General features: G+C 61.9%; 1 protein-coding gene across 1 annotated transcript in view; it reads right to left on the reverse strand.

The window, feature by feature from the left end:
• Nucleotides 1-236: 236 nt before the first annotated feature.
• The window catches only part of INF2 (inverted formin, FH2 and WH2 domain containing), a 16,850-nt gene continuing 6,285 nt past the window's right edge, over nt 237-10,801 (reverse strand). The window contains exons 8-21 of the mRNA XM_008580008.1: nt 10,562-10,710; nt 10,418-10,479; nt 9,719-9,821; nt 9,390-9,475; nt 8,868-8,968; nt 7,892-7,962; nt 7,701-7,808; nt 7,262-7,332; nt 6,446-6,566; nt 5,988-6,152; nt 5,650-5,752; nt 5,309-5,470; nt 3,986-4,639; nt 237-375 (exon numbers count right to left, since the gene is read on the reverse strand). Coding sequence (XP_008578230.1) covers nt 347-375; nt 3,986-4,639; nt 5,309-5,470; nt 5,650-5,752; nt 5,988-6,152; nt 6,446-6,566; nt 7,262-7,332; nt 7,701-7,808; nt 7,892-7,962; nt 8,868-8,968; nt 9,390-9,475; nt 9,719-9,821; nt 10,418-10,479; nt 10,562-10,710 — 1,985 coding nt within the window. The 3' untranslated portion in view covers nt 237-346. The remainder of the gene's footprint in view (nt 376-3,985; nt 4,640-5,308; nt 5,471-5,649; nt 5,753-5,987; nt 6,153-6,445; nt 6,567-7,261; nt 7,333-7,700; nt 7,809-7,891; nt 7,963-8,867; nt 8,969-9,389; nt 9,476-9,718; nt 9,822-10,417; nt 10,480-10,561; nt 10,711-10,801) is intronic.

Below are 10,801 nucleotides of genomic sequence, written 5' to 3' on the forward strand. Positions count from 1 at the left end.
ACACTTAGAGGCTCTGACCCAGGACACAGCCACCTGCCCCGCCCCCTGCAGGCCATGGGTGCCATAGTGCATGTGGGTGTGCGTCAGGCGTCACGTTAGAAAGCAGATCATGAGAGGCTGGGTGTGTGCAGGTGGTCCAGGAAGGCGCCAGGCCAGGCTGGGCACTGGCGCCTGTCATGGTCCCGGCTGGAAGGCCCCAAGAAGGCTCCAGAAGGACCCTAGCTGGGTAAGGCATGGAGTTTTGGTTTCCCAGAGCCCAGTCCCAGGCTGTGACTCTCAGCCAGAAGAACCTTGCTCAGCAGCACGTCCAGCGGCCGCTGCTGTGCCAAGGCCGGCCCGAGGTCTCTCACTTGGCTTTGGGCTTGGGCCTGAGGCCTGTGGGGAAGGAGAGGAAATGACAGTGTTAGGAGCAGCCTTGCTGGGGACAGCACCAGGGTGCCCGCTTCTGGCTCCCCCGGTCCCTGCATCCCCCATCACTACTGCCCAGTGGACTGTGCTGTGAATCCTGGGTCTGTTCTGACCCCAGGCTCTTTTTCTGGGGCAGCAAAACTCATCCAGGTAGAAGGTGCCGGGATGACCCTGCCAAGCTGGCTCCTGTCCAGGCTGGGTGCCCAAGCCTGTTTCCTTTGTGGCCTACTTCCCTGTGCCTCAGACCCTCACTGCACTCTGTCTACACTCACCGGTCCCCATTGTCACTACCCAGAGCTCCCTCAGCTGCTTCCCCACTGGGTCCTTTTGCCAGGATCCCATCCTGCCAGCTCTTTCTCCAGCTGGGTGCTGAGGGCACAAGGTCCTAGCCCCGGTGTCTCCTGTCATCTGGACAGCTTCCCCAGTGGGCTCTGCAGGTCCCCTGCCCCCAACACCCTCTGTGTTCTCTGGTCCAGGGGCCCTTGCTCCTGCAGCCATTCCCCAAAGTGCCCCACGCCACCGCCATCCCAGTGCCCAGTGGTGTCCCCAGCTCCTCAGTGGGACTGGGGCAGGCTCAGGCTTGAGAACCACCACTTGAACGATGGGGCAGGAAAATGAGTTTAGCAGAAATGGACTGTGAGTCACTGAAAAGGGATTTCGGTGCCCTTCCCGGCTGCAGGAGCCGGGAGAAGCAGCCAGGCCCAAGGCTGGGGCAGCAAGTCGGCTGAGCTGGGAGCAGTGGGTGGGGCCAAAGCAAGGAGGTGTTCAGAGGAGGGGCCGTCAGTCAGGGACATGGGAGCCATAGGTCCCCATCAAGGTGCACGGTAGTGACAGGTCACTGCATCCTCAAGGCAGTTTAGAAAGGGAGGAGGAAAGCCCGTAGGAGGGGACACAGGACGTCACTGTCCAACTGGTGCTGACTGCATGGGCTGAGAAGAGGGTACTTTGTCCCCTGGGACCACCACAGGCTCCTTACTAATGACAAAGCAAACAGGACTCATACAGTGGGAAAGTCTGTGGAAATCACCCCCTTAACCACATGATCAGGGCTAACGTCACAAACCACAGGATGAACAGGCCCCCAGGCCCCACTCTTGATGCTGTGGGGAGGGAACGGCCTGCCCCCAGCTCAGCTGGACCTACTCGGGGGGAAGCAGCCAGATGAACCGAGAGAGGTGTCTTCCAATACGTCAACATCTTACAAGACAAAAAGAGGCTGGAATGTTCTAGATAAGAGGAGACTGAAGAGATGTAATGACCAAACACAGCATGGGATTCTGGATAGGATCTTGTTCCCATGAAACCAAAGCAGTAACAACAAAAGGTACCACTGGGACAACTGGGCTCTTGCACGGGGACCACGCATCATAAAACAGTGTCGCATGGACATGAAACGCCCCTGGTGTGCCCACTGCCCAGTGGCTGTGTGAAGACAGCCTTACTCTCAGGTGGTACCTGGGGATGAATTTAGGGGCAAAGTGTCACAATTTCTAGGTAAGAGGGGGCAATGTAGCAAAACGTTAGCACTTTTGGTATGTTTTGCAAACTTTTGCAATTTGGGGGAGAAGGTAGTGTTCATCCTGGTCTCCTTGCGAATTTCACGTTGGGTTGAAGTTTTTCCAAATAAAAAGCTGGGATGACAGGGTAGAATTCCTTCTTCCAGTCCTCAGCACCGGGATGGCAGGACCCTGAGCAGGGCGGCAGTCAAGCTCATGCAGCAGGCCGTGGGGCAACCCCGTGTGGAGCACAGACCCATCACCAGGCACACCAATCTCTCACTGGACAGTGGCCACTAGTGGCTGCTGGCCCCCGGAGCCCATGGACTGCACGTCCAACTGTCTCCCATCCCTGGCGCCAGGGCTGCAAGTCCAAATTCCAGCCTCTGAGGGAAATGCCAGTGACTTTCTAAAAAATATGTGCTGATGTTTCACTCCAGAGAGCTAAGCTGGGAAAACAACCCCAGGATGCAGACGCTGGAACCAGGAGTGAAGGCTGTGCCCCGATAGTGAGGACTGACTGTACAAGGAAGTACATCCTTCTGGTGTCACTACTGGTCTTGCCTCTAATGGGCAGCAGCAGACCTCATCCCTGCATTCTTGACCCTAAGCCCTGGGCCCAGCGGTCAGCACATCTGTGGTACGAGCTGGATGCTGGCCCGCCCTGCGCAAGGCTGGAGGCGCCAGAGGACCCATAGCCTGAGCTTGCGATCAGGCCGGGGCAGCTCTCTGCAGAGGATCTTCCCCACCTGGCACAGGCAGGGCATGTGGCAAGAACCCCAGGCTGTTCTGTCTGCTTGTATCTGTTAGCTGCTCTGGCCACAACAATGACTCTGGCTGTCCTGCCCCCCGTGGAGGTTCCAGAAGACCTGCTGCTGCACACACGGGGAGCAGCCTGTGTCTAAACAGACACACTCACTGCCTCCAGAACCTGGCCTCGAGGGAGGGGAGGGTTTCAGCCTGCTTGTCTCTGTCTCCTCAGTCTCCCTGGGGACATGCTTGGCCAGCACTGGGGCCAGAGGAGGGCTGGGGTGTGCCCCAGAGGCCCAACCCTGTCAACAGACTCAGACTGAAGGTGTCCCTCCAGGGAGCCAGGGGTCAGTAAAACCACAGGGTTAGCAAGACTGCAGTTAGGGCTGAGAGACAGGAGGGACAGGAGCAACCTCAGCTTGCCCTGCTGGGCCAGGGGCTAAGCCACCCCCAAACACCCCAGCACATGCCCTCAGGGGCCCTGGACCACTGCTCCCTGACAGGAACCCAGCTTGGCCCTGTCTGCCCCGCCCTTAAGGCCTGTCTGGCCGGAGGCTAGCTCTGAGGTTGCCTCTTGTCCCAGCAGAGGAGATACCAGGTAAGCAAGGAGGTCAGGCTGCCCACGTGCCCTGGAGAGGGAGGGGACAGGGAACGAGACCACCATCGATGGCCGCAGGAGGCAGGAGCACCCAGGTGGGCTGGAGGGAAGCCGGGGTTAGTGTCCAGAAGGGGCCCTGCTGCCACCATTAGTCCACAGAGAGCGCCAGCTGCATACATACCTTACTGGATCACACACAGTCTTTTTGTTTTACTATCGTCAGAATCAGGGGCAACCTCTGCTTTCAAATAAAAGAAACGCACTCAACTGCTTATCACACCCGAGCAGCTGTGAACTCAGAGCAGGAGGGGGCTGGCAAGGGTGGGGCTCGTTGCGCCAATCCCCTGAAAGCACCCAGTCATTCTTTGGCTGCTGAACCAAAGCACAGCTGCATGCCCAGGGGCCTGGTGCCAAGTCCCCCACCCTGCAGCAGCCTGGGGTGCAGTCGTCCCACCCCCACTCCCTGCTGCAGGTGGCGTGAAGGCAGGAATTAGTGGGTTAGGGGAGCCATGGGACAGGCAGTGGCTACCCCCATGACTGCCTCCTCTCCTGCAGGATGTGCCCCAAGTCTCCCTGTCTCCTGGAGGCTGGCCCAGCTTGTAGCACCCGTGGGGCAGGGAGGGACTGGTTGAACGGCTGGGAAAGATCAGCACCTGGCATGGGGCGGACGGGCTTTACCCACACGCTTGACACCCGGCCCTGCACGGCTCACCCCCATCCTCACCCAAGTTACCTTCCTGGCTCCTTGGGAGGCGCTTCTTCCTTCGCTTGCCTGTCCCCTTGGAGGCCCGGGCCCGGGCCCTGGGGAGGGTGCCAGACCCCGAGGAGTCAGTCACTGTGTCCCCAGAGAAGGACTTGTCCAGGGACGTGTCCAGTGCGGACTCTGGGGCTGTGTCCTCCTCGTCCTCATCCCCACTGGGGCCTGTGGCAGGGAGGCGAGCACTGTGGCCATGGACGGCCACGTCCCCCAGCCCCTCGTTGGTGCTGTCTGCCTCGGCTAGGTGGATGCCCTGCAAGGCTTTGGGGTCCTCAGCATCTTGGCTTGAACTTTTGGTCTCAGGGGGCTTGATGCTGGAGAACTTGAGGGGCTCCAGGGCTCGAGCATCTCCCAGAGTCACTGGCCAGGCCTCCTTGGAGGGCTGGGGGCTCCAGGTGTCCTCAGCAGTGAAGAATTCACTGGCATCGATGTACCAGGAGGAACGCCTCTCCAGTGGCGCGGGACAACCCTCCTCCAACTGCTCTCCAGTGGGCTGTGGGTCGGGGGTCACGGCATCTACCAGGTCCCAAGCCGGGGACTTGCTGGCCACCGCAGCAGCAGCAAGGCCGGGCTTTGGAGTGGGGCAGCTAGTGCTGCCCATGGGGGCTCCTGCAGGGTCGCTGGCGGACACTGTGGGTGAAGAGTTGTGTCAGTGAAGGGCAGGGGCCCAGCTCCGAGCCATCCCAAGTAGAGGCCTCCCTCCACCTCAGCTCCTGCCGATGCCCCGCAGAGCCCCCTCCCTGGGAGGCCTTCCTGATCCTGGGGCTGGTTTGACTCCTTTGAACCTCACTGTCTTAGGAGCCCCCAAGTGTGGCTCCCACGGGGCAGGACTGGGCCTGTTCACAGACTGGGAGAGCAGGAGACATTGGGCCCCAAGGGGGCGGCATAGCCACCCCTGTACCTGGCACCCTGGTGCAGCCACCCCAGGAGAACGGGACCCCCCCACCAGGCCTTGCCACCAGCATCTCCTGCCACCTCTAGTGCCCTCTGAGCCCCAGCAGCGTCTGTCAAGGGGCCCATGGCCCTGTCTCTCCTGCCGGTCCAGGCGACTTTCATGCCAGTGGAAGAGCCCTTTGTTACAGCAGAGAAACTCTGACCATCGTCAGAGAAAGCAGAGGGCTGAGCTGCCCCTGCCTGCCCCCGGCTGTCCCCTATCTCAGGCACGTCTGTTCAGTGGGGGGAGAGGAGAGGGCTTTCCCTTGAGGTCAGGGGGCGCTTCCTGGAGGAATGGGCGGTGCTAGGCTAGGAAGGCACAGGGAGGAACAGGAAAGGGGACAAGGAGGTGGGTGAGGGTCTCACCGGGCTCTGTGACCCTCGGGTGTTCCATTGAGGCTGCCTTGCTGGCCCCTTCGGCGTCCCCACGGCCACGGGCCGTCTTCCGCAGCTGGAAGCCCTTCCTGATGTCAGCCAGCAGGGCATCGATGACACACACCTCCTCCTGCTTCCCAGGACCCTTCCTGACTGAGGGGCCCCGAGACCCTCAGAGGGGGGCTCGTGGGACCCTGGAGCCCACCCAGATGGCCTCCAGGAGAAGGGAGGGGCGGCACTACAGGACTTTGGGGAAGGGGGAGAGCGGCCGAAGTGCAGACAAGGGGCCCCACTTGGCCAGTCCCTGCCCCCCCAGGCCCGGGTGGCCTCACCAGGCTTCCCGTCCGCGCCCCGTGGCCTCCGCGCCTCCTCCTCCGCCAGCTGTTGCTTCCTCCTCTCCGCCCTTGCCGCCTGCTGCTTCCGGTCCTTGTTCTCCTGCACAGGCAGACATGGTGTGTCACCCAACCCTCCAACCCTCCTCGGCTGCACCAGCCTGGGACCCGGCGTGGGTGGCATGTCCCCTCCCTGAGCCACAGAAGGACAGGGCTTAGGGATGACGGCTGGACCACCCACAGCTCTCGGCACCAAGCCCCGCCTGAGGACAGCGAGGGAGGCCATGGGACCCCACTCTGGCCTTGGAGGGGCCCTGCCGTTCCTGGGCCTGACCCACCTTCAGGGCATTGATGAAGAGGTCCCGGAAGGTCTTCATGGTGCTGAAGGTGTCCTCCAGGGAGAGCTGCTGGGCGTCCTCGCACAGGTACTCAGCCAGTGCCAACTTCTTCTGCTTGATGGCTTCAAACTGCTCGTCCAGTGCCCGAGAGGCTACGATGTGGTCCTGGGAGCACAGGGCACGGTCACTGGCCTGTGGGGGCCCCACAGAGGGCACCACTGGCTACTGGGGAGGCAGGCGGGGCTTCTGCGCGGGCGCTCAGGTTTGTGCCCGGACTGCCAGGATCGGAGGGCCCTCCCCGGCAGGAACCACCTCGGGCCAGGAGACAGCGACGCGAAACTCCCCTCCCTCGGGGGCCCTGCTCCTCTCTCTACCTGGCAGGTCCCGGGCTCAGATCCCCCCCTCTGGAGTCCACGGGCAGCCTCCTCCACCAGCCTCAGGGGCCCCCACTCGCTTGCCTGGAGGCGACTGCTGTACTGCTCCTGCACCTCGGGGACCGAGCCAGACACCTTCTGCTCCGTCTGCAGAAGCTTATTCAGGTTGGTGCTGGACTCTGAGCGGATGACCTCCAGGTTGATCCTGAAATGACCGGAGGGTGGGGCAGGGTCAGGTGGCAGCTGATGCCCAGCCTCTCTGGGACAGTGGGGGCCCCTTGCCCACCCCCCCAGGGACAGGGTGCCTCTCCCTTTAAGCACTGCAGGTTGTCAGAAACGCGTTGGGACTTTGAGGCCCGGGTGCAGCATGGGACGGAGTTCTCGCTCCGGCAGGCCCTCGGTCTGTTGTGGTAGGACAGTGAGCCCTCACAGGCTACTTGTCGTCCTTGCCTGACCCTCATAGAGCCCATGAGGGGCCTGCGCTGGGAGCATGGACCCTGGAGTCGGGTGGCCCAGGCTGCCCCTCTATAGCCACCTCCTCTGGTTGTGTGACACAGGAGGGTGATGCAGCTTCCCTGGGCTTCAGTTTCGTCTGCACAATGCAGGTGGTATGCCTGTGCTCATGGGCTGCCATGAAGGGCAACCTTGTGAAGAGGCTGTGTTAGACCAGCTCCAGGGGTGACTTTCGCCAGGTCACCCCCTGGCCCCTGTAGGCCTTAGTTTCCTAGTCTAAGTCACACGGGGACAGGATATGACAGACATGAAGGCCTGTCCCATTGGGGGCACTGGGGTTGTGCTGCAGCCATGAGACCCAGCCCTGGCTGGCCACCTTACTGGCCGGGATGGGAGGCCGGGCCCCTGGTGCTGCAGAGGTGGGTGGGGCTGGCAGGAGCTGCCTACCCAGCTGCTTGGGAGGGCTTCTCCAGGTCCTGGGGCAGCTGCAGGAGGTCAGGGTGGCTCTGTTCCACTTCCTGCAACAAGACGTGTCCAGTGAGATGCACTCTGGCCACATCCTGGACCTTGGGACGCCCCCTCTGCCCCACCCTGCCAGTGCTCTAGCATTAACCCTTAGCAATTAAGGTCCAGAATACCCTCAGCACTTTGGGCCTCCTGGGACCTCTGAATCCTTCCCTTAGGCCTGGCTATGACTTTGTAACATTTTTGCTTTTCTTAGGGAATGCACCACACCAAACTGGGGGTGGGGGCAGGTGTCCAGGGGAGGGACAGCAGAGTCTGGGATGGGGAGATCAGGGGGGCTGGAACAGTGGGCATGGACTCCATCCTGGAGGTGCCAGGGAGGACTTAGAGTGCTGTGTCCAGCTGCCCCTGGGGGACCCACCTCCAGCACGTGGTGTAGCAGTGTCACACGGTTCTGCTGGGACTTGGTCTCCGTGAGCTTCAGCAATGTGTTGATCTTGAAGCCATCGGCGTCACCTGTGTGGCTGCCCTGGGAGGGACTGGGGGTGAGTCTCCCTGCCTACCAGGCAGGGGCTACAGTATGAGTCAGGCTGGGCCCAGCCCCTGACTTACATAGTTGAGGAAGTTCCCGATCCTAAGGATTAGCTGGCAGAAGATGGGCAGCTGCTGGCTGGTGAGCAGGCCTGCGGGGGTGGGCAGGGCTGAGGGTGGTCGCTGCGGTCCAGAGCCCCAGACACCCTGCCACAGGGCCTGGTCCTGCTTACCTGCATTCCTGCACCCTCTATCCCCCCAGGTCCTGTCCCCAGGCTCAGCTCAGCCCCAGGAAGGACACAACCCAGTACCACCATTAAGTCTCGGGGCGCTGGAAGTGGGCGTGCCCAACACCAGCACCCACTGGGCCTACACAACCCAGTGGACAGACAATTGCTGCCTATCCTGTGGTGAGAACACTGGGGCACTGAGGAACCTCCTGGAACCTGTGGCTGCCCGTTCTCAGCTAACCCTTGGGGCTGCAGGGAGGTCGGCCCTCCCGGCCGTGTGGATGAGATGGGAGTGGACATCCACTGCATGTGCCCCTGACGCAAGGGAGCTGCACATCGGTGGTTGGGACCCGTCCGTGCCCCTGCCCCTGCCCCTGCCCCATGGCTGCAGCAAGTCCCTGCTGATGCCTCGTTCAGAGTGTGAGAAAGTAGTGTGTGTGCACGTGTGTACCTGTGTCTGTGTGAACAGGGTGTGAGTGCATCTGTATGTATGTACGCACGTCTGGCAGCGTGTGTCTGTGCATACGTGCACATGAGTGCAGGTGTGTGTCCATCTGTGGGTGCGTGTGATTATGCGTGCTGTATCTATGTGCACATGTGAGTGTGCACGAGTGTGCAGCACACGGGCATGCATGTGCGTGGGTGTCTGCATAGGCATGAGAATGGGACTGTGCATGCACACGTGTGTGCCTGCATGTGGTTAGTGGTGGTGAAGGTCAGCACCCTCAAGTGCTCTTGGTGGATGTCATGAGCTTGGTGGCAGCAGCGGCCCCACCAGCACCTGTGGCTCCTGCACCCACGCCCTGGGCTTCTGCAGCCACACTCACTGTCACAGGCGGCGAGGACCAGCTGGACCTTGGGCTGCACCATGTCTAGCATGACGGATGTGCCTTCACACAGCAGCATGCACTCGACCCGCAGCTGGTGGCTGAGAACAGCAGGCTGGAGGTCAGGGCCCAGAGGCTCCACACCTGCCCCACTCTGTGGACACGAGGCCCCAAGGGGCCACCCAGCACAGAGCTCTGGTTTTGGTGGGCTAGGCGGGAGGGAGCCCATGGCCTGTCCCTGTCCTGCTTGCACATTCCTGGGTCCACCTCCAGAGTCAAATTCATGGGACTAAGGTGGGGGCTGGGAAGAGGCCTAGAGGTAGACCCAAATCCCCTGCAGCCAGGGAGGCTGGGGGAACTCGGGGAAGCCTTCTCATGAAGACCCAGCCCTGCCGTGTGGGGCGGGAGTGCTGTTTGGAACCAGCACTCTCTCCTCCCCGTCTGGGCCCAGCTCCCCACCTTTGCCCTGCTCTGCCCCTTCCCTGCAGCCGGGCTCCGGGCCCGAGGGTTGCCGGTGCTCACCAGGGAATGCCCAGCAGGAGGAGGTAGAACTGGTCGGTGCTGGCCAGCTTGGCTTGCTCATCTGTGAACGCCCGCAGGTTTTCAATCTGCCGGGAGGAGGCCCACGTGTGGGACCCGCCGCACGCCAGCTCCCGCCTCCCTCGGGAAGCCTCCTGGACTGCTCGCCGCTGCCTACCCACTCCACTGCCCACTCGCATCTGGGCACAGCGCCCCAGCTCAGGGCAGGGGCACAGCTGGGCCCCCTCCCCTTCTCTGTCCCCTGGCTGGGAGTCCCCAGGCAGGCCCAGCCCCATCTCCTCTGGCTGGCTGCAGAGTGGGCCCTGGCTTACCTCATGCTTCTCCGGAAGGAGCTTGAGGAGCTGTTTGAGAACCTCCACATCAAACTTGGTGGTGTCTCCAGCCCGGATCATACCAGCGACCTCCTCATTGGGGCTGGAGGGAGGGGGTTGGGGGCGGAGGAGGGTGAGCGTGTGTTGCCCCACCTGGCCTCTGCTGGGCCTTTCCAGGCAGGGTATCCTCACACAGCCATGAGGGGGCAGGGCCAGCACCAGTGGGACACAGAGAAGGCTGGCCATCTGCCCAGGGCCACACAGTAAATGAAGGTCAGGGCTGAGTGACACTCTTCCTGTCTGCCAGAGAACCCTCTCCCCTCCCCCTCCCAGGGGCTGCTCAGGAGATGGGGGGATGGCTCAGGGGCACCCAGCGAGCATCCTGGCAGGAGTGAGTGCCTGACATCTGCATCAGGGAAGGACTTGGGGGCTGGGAGTCCGGTTCTAGGTCCTCACCCTGGTTTGTCTTCTACCTATCTGGCCTTGGTGGGTGGTCTCGAGGGTCGCTAGCTGGGGAAGTCTGTGGCTAGTACCCCACTGTCTCTTGCCCTGGGATGGAACGTGCACCTCCCAGAGGCAGCCTGCAGAGGGTACTGCTGAACCCCAGGTGAGAGCTCAGGTGAAGGCAGCAGCCTGCAGAGGTAGCTCTGCTGGAGGGCCCTGTGACAGGGCCACCTCCAAGAGGTCTCCATCACTCACCATTTAAACTGCTTCAGGAAGATGTTGAGGTTCAAGCTCTTCTTGGAGTCAAGAAAAGTGATCTGGAAAACACCCCCACCCAGTGGGCTGGTACCCGGAGGTACCATGGTGGGCAACCTGGTCTGAGCCCCTCCCCCGTCCCACCTCTTTGGGCTCCTTCCTAGCCGGGGCAGCTGCTGCTCGTTCCTTAGGCTTGACTTCAGGTAAGGAGAAAAGCTGCTCGAGGCTGGAGAAGTCAGGCTCCACCACCATGATGTTGGGGCTGCTCAGAGATGCCCACATGGAGTTGCGCTCTGTGGGGGAGGGGCGGGGAGGGTCACTGCCAGTCAGTCTCTCACTCACCCCTGGGCCTGGGGGTTCAGAGGCAGGGGGGCCCGGGCCCCC

Source organism: Galeopterus variegatus, unplaced genomic scaffold, assembly GCF_000696425.1.
Source record: "Galeopterus variegatus unplaced genomic scaffold, G_variegatus-3.0.2 Scaffold2001, whole genome shotgun sequence".
Taxonomy (NCBI): Eukaryota; Metazoa; Chordata; class Mammalia; order Dermoptera; family Cynocephalidae; genus Galeopterus; species Galeopterus variegatus.